This window comes from Hipposideros armiger, unplaced genomic scaffold (genome assembly GCF_001890085.2).
Source record: "Hipposideros armiger isolate ML-2016 unplaced genomic scaffold, ASM189008v1 scaffold_88, whole genome shotgun sequence".
NCBI classification, from domain to species: Eukaryota; Metazoa; Chordata; class Mammalia; order Chiroptera; family Hipposideridae; genus Hipposideros; species Hipposideros armiger.
Genome location: NW_017731438.1, coordinates 2,065,660 through 2,082,836, shown reverse-complemented (window position 1 = coordinate 2,082,836; position 17,177 = coordinate 2,065,660). Strand labels below are relative to the sequence as shown.

The window sequence follows — 17,177 nt, the reverse complement described above, 5'->3', positions numbered from 1 at the left end:
CATTGCAAAAATGCGTCATGACTTTTCCGACAACCCAATAAAATAAAGGATTCAAATACCACGCACCTTGGCTTCTAAAAACTGCAGAGCCCATTAACTCTTTTCTAAACAAGAAAAATAGGTGGGGAAAAGGCATCATGTGACTTTGAATTGGTATCCTTTGAATTGGCTTAGAAATTTATTTTAAAATATTTCAGTAGCCTTTTCTAAACAGCAACTGTAGAAGAGAAAGTTTTTACACAGTGATATTATGGAACACCATGTCTGAAAAATTATATTTAAAACTATGGTAATAAATTTTTATTTTTAAACCCCATAACCAGAATTTATTCTAGGTATTTCTTCTTTCTGTTTTTCTTTATTCTTTCCTTTTCTCCCCATCTCATTTCATGGAAGATTTGAGGTGAAGAAAGACAGAATTGTAAATATACATTTATTTTGGTCTCTCTCTACACTGTGGGGGTTCAATTTGTAAGACCAGAGAAGGTAGCTGCTTATATCAGCACAATTTAATGAGTTGTGCAGACCTCCATCTCCAAAATATTTCTTCTGCCTTATTATCAAAGTTCCAAATATTCTACCATTAGACATGATTTTCTTTTGTCTTAAAGACTTTTTGGTCTTTGAAACTTAGTATGATTTTATGAAAACAGCGCTGACCTGGGCACAGTTAGTTCTAGCTTGGTCTCTGACCCACTGTGTGACCTTGAGCAATTCATTTGTCTCCTTGGCTCTGATTTCTCTCATCTAAAGAGGCAAACCTAGAAGTGTGCTTCAAAAGCATGCTATTGGCATTTGGGGCAGGACAAGTTTTAGTGAAACTGTGCCTCACACTGCAGAATGTCTAGCATTCTCGGTGCCCTCCCTTCATGCCAGTAGCCCTTCTCAGTCATCAGAACAACCCAAAACCTTTCCACATGTACCTAAGTTCTTTCTGAGGGAGAGACACTGCCCGTCTGAGTACCACAAATTCCCTTTCATTTCCAAATTTCTGTGATTGTGCTGCTCTGACCAGATTAGATGACAACCAGTAAAAAGTCAGGTGGGTAGTGCTGGAGATGCAGAGAAGTCCCTGAGAGAGACGTTAGAGGGATAAACACAAACCTTGCAAAGGAGTTCATTCACCAGCACCTTCCTCCATGTTTCTTTACTCTCTGCCACCCTAGCAGGAGATCAAACTGCCTCCAGACTATGTCAGACCCCTAACTCTTAGAAGACTGACCGTATAAAACAAATGTAAGCCAGATAACTCGTAACTTATCAGTCACCTCTCCTAGCATATCTGTGATTCAAAAGGGATGCCCAAAGAGAACAATGCTTAATCCAAAGGGTAAAACTTGAAAACGAGGGAAAACTTTCAACACAAGCAACAGTAGTGAGAGAAAGCGTTTAGGCGGTGAGCCATCACTGTCCCTCTAACTCACACTGTCAGATAAAGGTGCTCTTGTCTACGAAATACCCAAACTTCTCTCTTCCTGTTTCTTCCAGGTGCAAAATAGAAAAAAATCCATTCATTAAATCCACCTGGTTGGCATGCTAGCTTGTTTTTGTTTATTTTGCTAAGTCTATTGCTCAGACCAGCTGACGGCTTTCCGTCATTTTCTAGGACTGTAGATGGCACGACGTTCACCGGTTCCATTAAGGAGAAAACCTTCGGCCGAGCGCTGTACTCACAGGCCAAAGCAAAAGGCAAAACCGCTGGATTGGTGAGGTAAGGGCTAGGCAACAGGCCCAGGTGGGCCCTCATCCCAGCTGCTGCCCCCGCTCAGTCCCTGCCCTCAAAGACACAAGAGCCCCAGAAAGTCTGTCATGCAGCTTTGTAGTCAGTCAGGTAGAAGGTTTAGGTGTCCCAATTTCTACTTCCCGAAGGCTGCTCTGCAACAAGTAAGTTATCTTTACATAGCTTGCTTTGCAGACGGATGTTCTCTAGCTAAATACTGATTTGGTAAAAGAGTGCGGTAGAGAAACTACAGAAATATTGGTGCTCTGGCAATAGCACTTACCATATACAGCAGACGCTTGAACGACACAGGGTTGAACTGTGAAGGTCCGTGTACACTTCCGTCTGCGGATATAACCAGCCTCGGAAGAAACAGTATTTTTGCATTCCCAATTGCAGATTCCCAACAGGGGATCGAAAATACCGTTTTTTGATGCACAGTTGGCTGAATCTGCGGATGTGAAACCATGGATAGGAAGTGCCAACTGTAGAGTCAAAAGTTATAGTGGGTTTTGGACTGCATGGGGTCGGCGCCCCTAACTCCTGCTTTGTTCAAGGCTCCACTGTATACAGAGAGAAAGGTTTGGAATTTGTCTTAATGATTTATTCTGCCTTACTTTTATGGGGTAAGCCTTTTTCAGCACCAGTTACTTAGCTTAGATTCTGTCTATGTTTTTCTCCTTATAATCTTAAGACACAGGGAATGCCAAACCACCCTCTGAAAGGCAACCTCTCAGGCAAGAAACTTCAAAGGAATTTTCTACCACCACTCCTCACACTGCATATCTAATCTTCTGCCAGACCCTGCCATCCTTTTTTTCTTTATCTCCACCTCCTTCTCTATGTAATATGTAGGCGCTATAATAGTATAATAGATATAATGGGGTAAGTGCTAATGTAGAGAGGGTACAAAACCCCATGGCAGTTCAAGTATACAATTCTGCCTGGGAGTCTAGAAAGTCATCGCAGAGGACGTGATGTTTGAGCTGAGCCTAAATAGATTAAAAGAATTCATCCAGGTGGAGAAAGGAGAGAAGAAATTCCAAGCAGAGGAAACAACTCTAGGGGTTGATTCAGGTTAATCAGTTCTTTGATCATTTCATATCATTTTGCCATCTTCACCCATCACCTTGACCACATCGTCCAGTCACCTATTCCTTATTTAGTCCACAAATATTTATTTGTGAGGGAAACTCTTGCAGGTCCTGAGGCTACCACAGAGACCATGGAGCGCTCCTTCTGATCCACACCCCAGATATTATGGCCTCTCACTACGTGCTGTGCTTAAAAGGTGTGCCCCAGGCTACGCTTGTCTTTTTCTTCTGCTACCCAATATTCAAGCTCACTTCCCCACAGTACTTCCCTGATCCCCAATGGGTTCATTATCACAGTCCCACCTTGGTAATTTAGTCATTTAATTTTTTAAAAAAATTATATTGGGAACAATGTGTTTCCAGGACCCATTAGCTCCAAGTCAAGTAGTTGTTTCAATCTAGTTGTGGAGGATGCAACTCAGTGGCCCATGCGGGTATCGAACTAGCAACCTTGGTGTTATGAGCACTGTGCTCCAACTAACAGCTAATCGGCTGCCCCAGTCGATTTTTAAAAGTCATTCATTGTTTATCCTAATGCTAATTTTTAAAAGTCATTCATTGTTTATCCTAATGCTCACATCGCCCTCATTTGATAATTTCTCTTTAAAATTATAGACACCTCAAGATCAATGATGACATTGACTTGATATGTACATGACTAAGTAAGGCTAAGGCCTTATGCTGGGAATATATATTCAATTTGATGAAATAGTAGATTTCCTATTTCTGAAGACTTTCAGCAATAGAAACAATTCCTAAAGTGGGTCTCCAGTGCAGCAGAGGAAATGTGTTCTGTCTTTGGGGTCACCTAAACTTGGGTTTGAGTCCCAGCCCTGCAATCAACTAGCCTCGTGTTCTTTAGCACGTTACTAATTCTCTGTTAGCCTCACTGGTTATCGTCTGATAAACGAGGATACTGATATCTATCTGGACGAGCTGCTTTATTAGAGATGACAAGTGTCAAGTTCCTGGCACATAATAGGGATGAGTAACCAGTAGCTTTGTGCAAATGACCCTCAAGCCTGTAAGAAGCTCTGGAAGAAAAAGGTCAGGTAGGAGAGAAGACTAAAACCATTGGTGGAATTAAGTTTACCTGGAAGTTTCGGTGATCTCTGTTGTCCTTGCCGTTCACTGTCATGAACAATTGAGCAGGTTGCCCAGGAAAGGCTGGATGCCCTCTGCCTCGATTCTGGGTGTGGTGCTGGATCATGCGTGTGATGACTTACGTGGGGGGCTCACATCTTTAGGAGCCGGGCTCTTGATATGGAGAACTTCAAAACCGAAGTGAATGCCCTCCCTGGAGCCAAGGTACAGTTTGAACTTCATTACCAAGAAGCGAAGTGGAGGAAGCTGGGGTCCTACGAACACAGGCTTCATCTGCAGCCGGGACGCCTGGCCAGACACTTGGAGGTAAGCATGGATCTGCAGGGCATGTGGTGATGCCATCCTCTTACTGCTCTGTCAGTCACTACTTTCAGCGGGGTTTGATGCCACTCAACTCTGCAAGCTAGTGTGGTGTAATGAAAAGGCTCTGGGTTTGGAGTCCACCTGGCCACTGCCTTACAGGTTCCAATGGCAGCTCAGCTTCTTATTCGCTGTGTCAGTTCCCGAGTGCTGCTATAACAAATAACCACAAAGTGGGTTGCTTAAAATAGCACAGATGTGTTCTCTTACAGTTCTGGGGAACAAATGCTTGAAATCAAGCTGTTGGCAGGGGAGGTTGGAGGGGAGAGTCTATTCTTTGTTTCTTCTTGTGTCTGGCAGCAGCTGGCATTCTTTGACATGTGGCCTCATGGCCACATCACTAGTCTCTGCCTCTGTGGTCACATCACCTCCTCTGGGTGTCCCAAGTCTCCCGCTGCCTTATGTCTTATAAGAACATTTGTCATTGGATTTAGGCCCACTAGGTAGTACCAGATAGTTTCATCTCGAGATCCTTAACTGCGTCTGTGAAGACCCTTTTCCAAATGAGGTCACATTCACAGGTCCCAGGGACTTAATGTAGACATATCTTTGCGGGGGAGAGGTGTCACCTTCAACCCACTACACCAGCCTTTTGACATGGGACAACTTATCCTGAGCATCCATGTTTTCATCTGTGAAAAAGGTACTATCACATATTTTGTCATGGGGCTGAAAAATAGTGTGGCAGTGTCAACTGAAAAGATGAAGCTGACTGAAGCTGATGAAAGTCAAGAAGTAAGGAACAGGTACCTGCCGAGTGGCTCAGTTGGTTAAGAGTTGCTTTAAGAGTGCGAGCTCTGAGCAACAGGGCTGCCGGTTCAATTCCCACATGGACCAGTGACTCTGTGCCTGAGTTGAGCTGCCGCTGAGCTGCCAACAGGTGGCAAGATGGCTCAGCTGGTGAGAGCACGTGCTCCTAACAACAAGATTGCCTGTTCGATGGTGGGCTATGCCCACCCACAACTAAGACTGAATGCAGCACCTTGAGCTGAGCTGCTGCCCGAGTGGCTCAGTGGATAGAGCGTGCGCTCTTAACAACAAGGCTGCTGGTTTGACTCCCACATGGGATGGTGGCTACATCCACCCGCTACTAAGATTGAACACAGCACCTTGAGTTTAGAGGCCAGGTGGCGACTGGCGCCCTTCACAACAAAGATTGAAGAACAATAACTTGGTTGGTCCCCTTCTCCAATTCCCCAACACTGTTCCCCTCCCCCAATTCCCCAACAAAATCTTTTAAAAAAAAAAAAAGTAGGGAACAAAGTATTAAGAGCTTGGGCCCCAGGTTTGAGGGGTGGCTCAGCCACTTACTAGCTGCGTCATTCTGAATCAATGTTTGTTCATCTGTAAAATGAGAAATAACAAGTAAGAACAATAATAGATAATAATAATGTCAGTGAGAGTTAAACAAATTCATACATGTGAAGTGCTCAGCACAGCACTTAAAGTATAAAGAGAGAAATGGAGATATGACTATGGTTTTGCCAAGGATTGCCAGAAGCGGTTTGCTGCTATTAGCTCTGCTCAAAGCAAGAAGGCAGGAAAGTATTGGGCTGTCGGAAAAGTCATGATGCATTTTTGCAATGAAAAACATAGAAAAAATATGTCATGACTTTTCCGACAACCCAATAATAAAAAGGATCAGGGTGTGGGGAAAATGGTCTATTATTGACAGATCTACAGAGTAAATTGCAGAATGGCTTTTTTCCTAACAACATGTGTGCACTTAGGATGGGATGGGGTGAATGGGATAGGAGAGGAGAGGAGAGGATAGAATAGAGTAGAGTAGAATAGAATAGAATAGAATAGAATAGAATAGAATAGAATAGAATAGAATAGAATAGAATAGAATGAGACAGGGAATCAAATCTCAGAGAAAGGAAGAATAGAAGGCGAGCACTGAGTTGCCTGAAGGGTCTTCAGCCTTCATGGTGAGATGGCTTACATCCCACAGAATTTAAAGAATGTGCAGAAGTGATCATGGAACCATGCTGGGTCATCTTTGGGAAAACTTGAAGATGAGAAAAGCAGCAGAGAACTTAGTAATTGTACCTCTTGCTTAAAAAGCCTTGAAAGACATTTTGATGCTTTGAGTATTTTCTTTCCCATCTCTAGGTAGACGTGTGGATTATTGAGCCTCAGGGACTGAAATTTCTTCATGTTCCTGACACATCAGATGGCCACTTTGATGGTGTTCCAGTTATATCTAAAGGACACCAGAAGGTACCACAAGCACTGCATGTTGCCAAGAGTCTAAGTGACCACTAGACATGGGTTCCACTCAACTCCTGTGCTCTGGGGAATAAAAAAGCAACCGGGTGTTGAGCAGAGGGAACTATATGAAGAAGCAGTGAACCCTGAGCAAAGTCTGGGGTCTTACAAAACTCCCAATTATTTCATTTTGACCAGTGACTGTCCCTTTTGGAGCCCATTTCCCCCCAAGGCATCTGCTTGACCAGTAATGACAAGACAGCTTTCATACTGTATATGGTAGATTTTCATTAATCACAGCAAGGGATATTCAGCTTAATTCTCCCTGCCTTCATGGCCAATAATACCCAAGTATGGAGGAGCCAAACTCTTCCAAGAACCTTTTACAAACTTTCTAGAGCTGGTGGCCATTTCTTCCATGGGGAGGAATTCTTTAAATCTCTTAAAAGGGCCTGAAACCTGGCCAACCACCATGTAGAGTGGCGGATCCACCCTGTCATGCCTTGCCACTGTCACTGCCACCAGTAACAGGACAGCTGATGCTGCCTGGGTGCAGAATGGCCATGGGTCATTGGGTCATACCTCTTTACCTGTGGGCATGAGAAGGTGCAGCTGTAAGTCACCCCTTTACCTGCAGAGGGATGGGGGCACAGACGGGGCTCTGACATCACCCTTCTTTCCAGGCACATGTCTCCTTCAAGCCCACAGTAGCGCAGCAGAGAAAGTGCTCCAACTGCTCTGAGACTGCAGTGGACGGAGAGCTGGTGGTGGTGTATGACGTACACAGAGAAGAGAAGGCTGGGGAGCTGGAGGTGGGTGCACACAGGCCCGAGGAGAACCATCCTGCTGAGGCTGCTCTTTCTTGTTGAACAAGCTCCCTGGCCTCTGCGGAGTTGCTAGCTGCTACGGCAAGTGTCAAGTCTGCAGAGAAGGGACTGAAATTTTATTCCCCTAAGTGTTGCTAAGCATTGCCTTTTCATGTCAAGAACACTGAAAAAAGGTCATTGGATCTCATGTCCTTGTCCTAGAAAGATACTTCTGGGCCTCATAGAAACAATAGAGAATCACAAAATGGGAGTTCTGGAGGACTTTCCCAGGCCCTTTGCAACTAGACTATCAAAGAAAGCACAGAGGTTATGGGGCTGGGAGGATAGAACAACCAAAGCCTAGAGAAAGATCTGAGCCAGTGGCGAATTCCAGTGTCAATGTTCACTGTGAGATCTCCCAAAAAGTTTCCTTCCCCCTCTGCCATGTCTTCTTCAGTGTGTGTCTGTGTTTCCCTGGTGCTAACGTAAGAGTCCTTGGAAGGCACCCTCCCAGGGATAGGGAGGCAGGGAAGTGTCCACAGCCACACACCCTAGAGCTGGATGGACCTTGTAATGTCTTGGCAGAGCAGCCAGAGGGTGTGGAAGGAGAATGAGGGGACCCCATCATTATAGCCTCCAGTGGAATCCAGCTGGAATGGCCTCCCCTTCTCTTTAAGAATGATCCACATTCCCTAGAATGCCCATAAAGGTTCTTCATGATCCACCCTGATGCCTGGGCTCTTGAATTCTGTCGTCCCACTCACAGAGCCCCAAGCATGCCATATTCTCTCACCATGAGGGCTGTGCTGTCTGGAACTCTCCACCCCAACCATACCCCACCCCACCTGACCCAACCTCCACCCTGGCAGGCTAATGCCAAACTCACATTCAGTCCCATGTAGATGTCATTTCCTTGGGAAAGACGCTCTTATTGGAGTGAGCTGCTCCCCCATGGTGCATTCTCAGAGCCTTTATTTTCCTGATTGCAGCACTGAACACCTGAGCTGCAAGCTGTCTTTTGTCTGGTTCCCCTCTGGCCCATGAGGACAGGGGCTCTGCTGATGGCTAGCAGGGCTCCTGGAATAGAGGCTGTTCAGTAGAGAGTGGGTGGAGTGAAGGGGAGAGGAAAAGAGTGAAATACCCTGGGGCCGTTAACCTGTGAAAGGGCTTGGACCTTCACAGGAGAGAAAGAAGGGCGCAGGGAGGAGGGCGAGACGAGAGACCCCAAGCTGCCACCGCCGTTCTCTTCTGTAGGACTCTCACACCTCCTGCTCACCATTACTCACCTGTCCTCTCGGTCCCCAGATCCTCATCTTCCTACACTCCAAACATTGATAACGGTTTGGCCCACACGTATGTTCTCTTTCAGGTATTTAATGGATATTTTGTCCACTTTTTTGCTCCTGAGAACATGGACCCAATTCCCAAAAATATCCTCTTTGTCATTGATGTCAGTGGCTCAATGTGGGGAGTAAAAATGAAACAAGTAAGTACCCCTGTGGGCAGTGGTAAGTGGGGGCCCCTGCCTCCTTTGATCCCTCTCAACAATGCAATCATTTAATTTCGCCTTCTCCCCACCCGACCCCTTGTCTTAGACATCTCAGGTTGCTGTAACAAAGGAACACAGACTGGGTGGCTTATGGACAACAGAAATTTATCTCAACACTCACCTTTCTGAAAAATTTATCTCCGTAGAGTCTCTTCTCACTCTCATCACTATGCTGCGTTATGAAGCAGAACAGTGGTCCTTCTGCATAACGTTCCACTTGAACATCTTGCCATTGTTCACAAGTAACTCTGAAATCATTATATGCACACCTTTTTTAATGATATTATAACTCTGTGAGAGGCGCTGCCCTGTGTCGTGTCTTCCACTTTGGAGCCAAACCTAGGCTTATTCAGCCTCAAATGGTACAGATGCAATTCTAAGACGCAAACAAGAAAATGTCATATTTTAATCCATCAATTCATCCGTCCAACCCACTTGAACAACTAACTATCCATTTATTCATTCATTCACGCAATTGTTCTTTCATTCATTTGTTTGGCAGCCATTTCTGACCTCCCAAGTGTTCACTCCTCTTCTAGGATCCAAAAGAAGGAAAAGATATGGCCCCTGCACACTGTGCTTATACGCCACCACCAGGTTTCTCAGCAGTGGCACTCCTGACATTTTGGATCGGATCATTCTCTGTACATTGTAGGATGTTTCACAGTGTTCAGGGCCTCTGCCCACTAAGTTGCCAGTAGCACCACCCCCTCAGTCATGACAATCAAAAATGTCTTCAGACATTGCCAAATGTCCCCTGGAGTGTGTGGGGGGGACTGCCCTCAGTTGAGAACCACTGCTCTGATATAGCAGTTTATTCCTTCCTTCCTTCCTTCCTTCCTTCCTTTAACAAATATTTATTAAGCACCCACTATGTGTCAGGCACTTAGTTCATCAATAACAAAATCAATCAAAAATAGTTTGTCATTCTTGCCCCCATGGAGCTTTATGGAGCTTACATTCTAGAGGAAGGGGGACAGAGAGTAGACAATAAACATAATAAGTAAATTCAAAAGTATTATCAATGGTGGTGTTATGAAAAAAGCTTTTTTTCAAAAAAAAAGAGGAGAGTATTAAGAATCAGGAGTGCCATTTTGCAAGAAGGTGTTGGTGATTTGAAGAGAAAGATGAGAAATAGTAGTTTAAGAGAGTGAGTGAGTAGATAGATTTGAGAAATGTATTTTATTTTCAGGCTCCACGAAGGGCCACCTGAAGTTGGTGATCCTTGACGTAAAGTAGGATGAATCAGAGTGGTTGTGCATAACACAATAAGTCACCAAAAGTTTACGTCTCAAAACGCAGACAGTACGTGTTCAGAATAAGTGAAAGTTAGGTCTGTGTTTACTGAGGTGGATTTAAGAAGTTTTCTGCAAGAACTGTAGCTTGAGTCAATACTTGAAAGATGACAAGGATGAAATATTGGTCTTCCTCCTTTCTTCTCATGCTTAAAGCATCTGTAATGAGAACCTTCTCTTTTGTCTTTTGGAACAGACAGTGGAAGCAATGAAGACCATATTGGATGACTTGAGAACTGATGACCAATTCTCAGTGGTTGATTTCAACCACAACGTGCGGACCTGGAGAAATGATTTAGTCTCAGCTACTAAGACACAGATCACAGATGCTAAGGAGTATATTGAGAAAATCCAGCCCAGTGGGGGTGAGTGGGTGTAACCTACTCCCAGCAAGGTTCAAATCTTGATTCACTGAAGAAATATTATTCCCTACCACAGTGCTCTTTGCCCGGTCTGCAATGGTCTGCCCTAAATAATACATTTACTATTAAACGATGACCACTGAGCTCATGGCAAGAGTATAACATGTAACCAACCCATCCCACACAAGTTTTTAATTATTCCAAACTTCCTCAGAAAAGGATGTCAATAAGTGACAGTCGCCTTCTCGTTACTTGCATAGCATAAAATGTTAACTGTCTACAGAACCGTGTCCAAGTCCATCAGCAAGGCTGCTTTTTTAAATGCCTCCAAGTTGGTGTTTCCCAAAATGACAGACTGGTGCTTTGAAAGGGCTAAGGGAATCATTTACTACAAAGTGAGTATTTTATTCCAGCCTGGGCAAAATTGGTGTCATTTGGAAAGCAATCGAATGACTTGGGTACCTAGTAAATTATGCACAAGTGATCACCAGGCAGATGAACTTGAACCCAAGATATGATTCTTTCTGTGAAAAGAAAGAGCATACAAAAGAGCAGCATGTTGTATTTCCTTTTCAGGCACAAATATCAACGAAGCACTACTGCGGGCCATCTTTATTTTGAATGAAGCCAATAACTTGGGACTGTTGGACCCCAACTCGGTCTCTCTGATCATTTTGGTCTCTGACGGCGATCCAACAGTAGGCAAGTATCACTTCAATTTTCCAGTGATAAATATTTTTTCTGTCGTTTCATGGGACCCTGACGTGCTTGCAGTGGGAAATCTAATGGCAATTGCCTGAGTTTCAAACCGTTATAAACCCACGCTTCCTTACAAAAGACTTCTTTTGACCCTGAAATACTCACCCCGTTTATACCAGTGCCCAGACATTTTTCAGTGATGCCCTTGAGTGCCTCGGTGTCACCTCTATGATGTGGGGCAACTTTCATTTTAATTGTAATTGTCTGCTTTGAGGATCGCTGGTACATACTAGTGAAATGCATTGATTTCCTCAACTTAAGGTCTGTGAGCTGGTGAATGGGAGTATGTATGTGGGGAGGGTTGACCCCAGGTCTCCAGTGGTACCTCTGGAGTTGCAGTACCGTATTCCTCATTGTCCACATTCCCCTGGTTCCTCAATGCAGCCGGACAAGTCACGTCTCTCTAAGACATCCTCATGTTAAGTATTTTTCTTATCCACAAGATGGCTCAGCATCTCCCTGCTTCTACTTTGTACTGTTATTTTTATTTGCTTTATTTATCTTTACACTGACAAACATAAGTATGAGCAAAAGCTAGATTATGCCGCTGTCTGTCATGTGGATAAGGACTGTGCCTGACACAGCTCAGTGGGAGGAAAACCAGTGAGGCTGTCATGACAACCCAAGTTTGAGAAAGACAAAGAGCAACCGTTTTATTAATGCTGAGACTAGACTGGCACTCGTTATGCACTTGTTGCAGAGTCAGTGTTTTCCTATTCCCCCTTGGATCAGATTACTTTAACAATTTAATTTTAGAATAAAATCATAAGGAAGAAAAGGAAATATAGCAAAAAATGTCCTGGAGACAGTCACTGGGGACTTGTGTATCTTTCCAAAGACACTCTATGCAATCCTGCATGCTACACGTACATATGTACACACATATATGTGAATACACAAACACAAACATACACACATGCATGTATGTATACAAATACATTCCACATATACCAATCTTTACATTGTTTTTTCCCCTTTAAAAATATCTTTGCGATATTATATTGCGATTTATACTCAATATAAATACCTAGAGAGTTGCCTTGTTCTTTGGAATAACTATATAGTATTTCACAATTGGAATGTACCATAATTTAACCAATCTCCCTTATTGGTGTACATTTAAGTTGTTTCCAGTATGTGGCTATTCCCACTAATGTTGCTATATGTCATTGCCCATACTTCATTCAACAGGTATGAGTGCATCCAGGAGAAAAATTCCTAGTAATTGAGTCCCTGAGTCAAACAGTAAATGTGTTTTTAATTTTGACACATTTCACTAAACTGCCCTCCACAGATTTTCCAAAAACTGTATGACACTGCCTCCTCATTCCTTTCCTTCCTGTCATCGTCAACTGTAGGTGAACTAAAGTTATCCAAAATTCAGAAAAATGTGAAGCAGAACATACAAGACAACATCTCCTTGTTCAGTTTGGGGATAGGATTTGATGTTGATTATGATTTTTTGAAGAGACTATCCAATGACAACCGTGGAATTGCTCAAAGGATTTATGGAAACCAGGACACTTCTACCCAGCTCAAGGTAACATCTTTTTTCCTGGTTTTTTTTTTTTCTTCACTCAAAATCATTCTAGGAATATCTGACTCCAAAAAGAAGATTGACGAGTTTAAGTGAAAATTATCATTATCTCAGCTCTATCCGATCACAAGAATCAGGAACGTGTTCATTCCTTTCTCCCGCAGCCCACCCTATTTATCCATCCATAGCAACACTGAAATGAGAGGCAGGAAGGCCATGGGCACTCCCCCACCTCTGAACAAGTCCTCAGAGACCCTCCAGTCCCACCAAACAGTTGGCCCTCTTTACTGTCATGGCCGCCATTTTCCCTTTAAAGCGCAACTTTATAATGCAACACAGATCACACGATAGCCTGTAAGTGTCCTTAAATATAAAGGATATGACTTACTTGTTTATTTTGACTAAATGAACAAGAAAAAGATGTAGGAGGACAGACTTTACCCCACCCTCTGTCATTACCAAGTACCATAAATCAAAGGCAGGCCCATATTTAAATGTGGTGACAGGTCAGGGATAAGGTTCTAATTTGGGGAATATCAACCCCACTGATGTTTCTTATTATGAAAAGCTGTTCATGCTGGTCATAACAAGCAAAAAAAAAAATTCTGGGCTCTTAAGTCAAAGGGAATATTCTTAACAAATCTTTATCGTCTCTATGTCTCAGTTCATCTGATAATTATGAGGATTTGCCTTGAGCCATAATTTCTCAGAGATATTGTGAGAATAAATTAAGAGATATCTGTTAAGCATTTGAATAATCCCAGAGAAAATTTTTTTAGATCTATAAAGTAGTATGAAAATAATGATTTCTCTGTTTTTTGTTTTGTTTTTAATGAATTATAGAAATTCTACAACCAGGTCTCTACTCCGTTGCTCCAGGACGTTCAGTTCAACTACCCCCACACATCAGTAACGGATGTCACTCAAAACAGTTTCCATAACTATTTTGGAGGCTCCGAGATTGTGGTGGCAGGAAAATTTGACCCTAAAAAATCAGAGCAATTAAAGAGCATTATCACTGCAACTTCGGTATGTTGACTTGTCTGCTTATTCTAAAAATCCTAACTTGTCCCTGGATACAGTCTGTCTTGTATATTAACAGGCTAACACTGCTTCTAAGAACACTGTATGAAAAATAAAAGCAATATTGAAACGAAGGAATGACAATGTCTTTACCATCTTCCCAATTACTGTATAATTCCTTACCTTTTCATCCCAAACTCTGGAAGTATGCACCTACTTCCTCTTTTGTCTTCTTCCGCATTCTCCTTAAAGTTGCATAGTATCCTGACTCACTCCCAGTAGGTAAGAAAAATGTGAATTACTTAACTATAATTTATAATTAACTCGAATGTCTTTGAACTGAACCCTGCATCTTCCAGGCCAACACAGAGCTAGTCTTGGAGACCCTGGCGCAAATGGACGACTTGGAGGATTTTCTCTCAAAAGACAAGCACGCAGATCCTGATTTCACCAGGAAATTGTGGGCCTATCTGACAATCAACCAACTTCTAGCTGAGCGGTAAGAGCACCATGCACCACAGGGATCTGCAAAAGTATGAGGTTTGCCTTGAATATTTGAAGTAATCCACAAAAAGGATTTGAAACCAAGAAAGGCAGCCAATTATTACACGGTTTGGATTAGTAATTTCCACGGGTTCCAAGCACTTTTGCTAAAACAGAGTTCACTTTTTTTATTTTGTATTGAGGTGTAACATACATACACTAAAGTGTGTGAAGTGCATTGATTTTAAGTGCACAGTTTAATGAATTTTTATATACGCCTCCCATGATATCACCCATCACCCAGATCCAAATATGGAAGACTTCTTGCATATAATGATAACAGTCTGCATTCTTTTGTTTCTGGCTCCTTTCACGCAATATGCCATCTGTGAGATTCGGCCATGTTGCTGTGCAGATCAGGACTTCGTTTGGGATTTACTCCTGGAAACGGGTCACTGTCCAAAATGAAACGTACAATGATGCAATTTTGATATCACAAAAGCAAGGGTTCCCTAACAGTGATCTCCTTCATCTCTGGCTTCTCAGCCGACCTGCGTTTAACTCTCTCTATAAAATATAAAAACTAGATTTCTGGAGTAATGGGTGAATGGCTCTTGGACCACCTGCGTCAGAGTTACATACACGTGTTGAATAAGAAAATGACCATTCCTGAGCCCACTCCACCTATTCTGTCAGATTCTTAGGAACACGGGGCAGGGTCATCTGAACTGGGTTGGGGGAAATGACGTACGGTTGCACAACTGCTCACAGAGAAAATCCATAGTGTCAATAAGATTATAAAGCACACACAGCTTTAAGCTGCGGCTTTAAAGTGAGCGAGAAGTATTTCTGCCCCTTTACAGAAGCACCCTGGGTGCATTTAAAAGGAGATAGCAAATTGCTGTGTAAGTTAAATATGGATTTTTAGAAAACGATTCCCTGTAACACAGATCAGTGGTTGCCAGAGGTTGGGGGAGGGATAAATAGGTGAAATATGGAAGATGTTTAGGGCCATGAAACTACTGTATATGATACCAAAATGGTGGATATGTGTCATTATGGATTTGTCCGAACTCATCACCAAGGGTGACCCTAATGCCAACTGTGGACTTGGTGTGATAATGCCGTGTTCATATACAATAGATTCGTCAGTTGTGACAAATGTACCATATGGTGGGGGCTGTAGATCATGGGGAAAGTGGAGGGGGGACAGAGGGTATTTGGGAACTCTCTGTACTTTCCATTCAGTTTTGCTGTGAACCTAAAACTGCTCCCAAAAAATTAAGTCCATTAAAAAATTCCTTAGGACTTTATGGCTAGATATGGCTTCATGACACTTGTTAGTTCTGTTTTCCCTGGTGGAACATGGGAAGTGGTGGGGTTGTGGGACTTCCACTCAGCCTGAAATATAGTGATGCTCTCTAATATCTCTAATGCCTGAATACAGGAGCCTGGCTCCTACAGCTGCCGCCAAAAGGAAAATTACAAAAACAATCCTGCAGATGTCTCTGGAACATCACGTTGTGACGCCCCTCACTGCGATGGTGATTGAGAATGAAGCCGGAGATGAGCGCATGCTGGCCGACGCCCCTCCCCAAGACCATTCTTGCTGCTCAGGTCAGTGCTTCAACCGGTGGAGAAACATTCCAGGTCAGCTCTCGTAGCCTGTGTCAAGGGCCTGGGGCCCCGAGCCTCTCGCACGCCCGGTCCGCCTCTGGCTCCCAAGCCTGTGTCCCTGTGCTCTGCTCTTCCTGTCAGTTTACTTTGGGGATGCTTTATTGCTGTGATCTTTGAACATTTTTGCTCACGTGTTTTCCAAAGGAATTTTCAAAACTTATGTACCCCTTCATACAGTTGTTTGTTTTCTTAAAAAAGATTATGTTGGGGAATTGGAACAGTGTTGGGGAATTGGGGAAGGGGAACAGCCAAGTTGTTGTCCTTCAATCTTAGCTGTGGAGGGCACAGCTAGCTCAGCTCCAAGTCCAGTCGCCCATCAGCAGCTCAGTGGCAGCTCAGTTCACTGGCCCATGTGGGAATTGAACCGGCAACCCTGTTGCCCAGAGCTCATGCTCTTAACCAACTGGGCCACTCGGCCGGCTCTTTCATACAATTTTTAAATTGGCATTAGAAAGTTTCCATCTTGTTAAAGTATTTGGAACAAATTTAGTTTCTGGCATATTGTAAGGTTGAGCTTTCAAAATAAAACTGTGACATTACTGTTTTAAGTGTGTCCAGTGAAACTGAATACCTAATTTGATACACACCATAATCCATTAAAAAAGTACATGAACAATTTTATGTTAATTATTGGAAATTTTATATTCTTTTTTTTCTAGTTGAACTTATATTCCCATTCCACTTTCCTGGCAGAATCATATCCTAACATAATATATTTTTACACTTGAAAGCCTTTTATTAATCATCCTTCTCCTCTGCAAGAAAAATATGTTTATAAATTTAACTATTTTCAGTTTCTTGTGACCCTAAGATTCTGAGTGTCCAAAGTTTTCTTCTGGATTGAGTTTTATTAAAATTACTATGAGTAGGGGCTGGCCGAGAGGCACGATGGTTAAGAGCTGGCTTGGGACGCCTGAGGGCCCTGGTTCAGATCCCACATATGAGAGCCAGTGACACTGCCCTCTACAGCTAAGATGCTGAACAACAGCTCAACCTGGAGTTGGGCTGCGGTGAGTCGCTGTCGACAGCGATGGCGTAGGCTGCAGCCCCTGCTGTAGTGGATTGCCATGGGTTACCGAGTGTAGCCAGCAGCCAGCATGAGCGGCCAGCAGCTGCTGTGAGCGGCCGTCCAGAAGCCGGTGACTGATCTGCCTCACCAGGGAAGAGCGCAATGATGGTGCCAACTTGGGCCAGTGA

At 43.3% G+C, this 17,177-nt stretch overlaps 1 protein-coding gene across 1 annotated transcript in view; it reads left to right on the top strand.

The window, feature by feature from the left end:
* Nucleotides 1-17,177, top strand: part of ITIH2 (inter-alpha-trypsin inhibitor heavy chain 2) — a 35,268-nt gene that overhangs the window by 6,036 nt on the left and 12,055 nt on the right. The window contains exons 5-15 of the mRNA XM_019644522.1: nucleotides 1,607-1,711; nucleotides 4,062-4,224; nucleotides 6,394-6,501; nucleotides 7,173-7,301; nucleotides 8,665-8,781; nucleotides 10,336-10,504; nucleotides 11,078-11,203; nucleotides 12,619-12,800; nucleotides 13,641-13,826; nucleotides 14,180-14,319; nucleotides 15,751-15,920. Coding sequence (XP_019500067.1) covers nucleotides 1,607-1,711; nucleotides 4,062-4,224; nucleotides 6,394-6,501; nucleotides 7,173-7,301; nucleotides 8,665-8,781; nucleotides 10,336-10,504; nucleotides 11,078-11,203; nucleotides 12,619-12,800; nucleotides 13,641-13,826; nucleotides 14,180-14,319; nucleotides 15,751-15,920 — 1,595 coding nt within the window. The remainder of the gene's footprint in view (nucleotides 1-1,606; nucleotides 1,712-4,061; nucleotides 4,225-6,393; nucleotides 6,502-7,172; nucleotides 7,302-8,664; nucleotides 8,782-10,335; nucleotides 10,505-11,077; nucleotides 11,204-12,618; nucleotides 12,801-13,640; nucleotides 13,827-14,179; nucleotides 14,320-15,750; nucleotides 15,921-17,177) is intronic.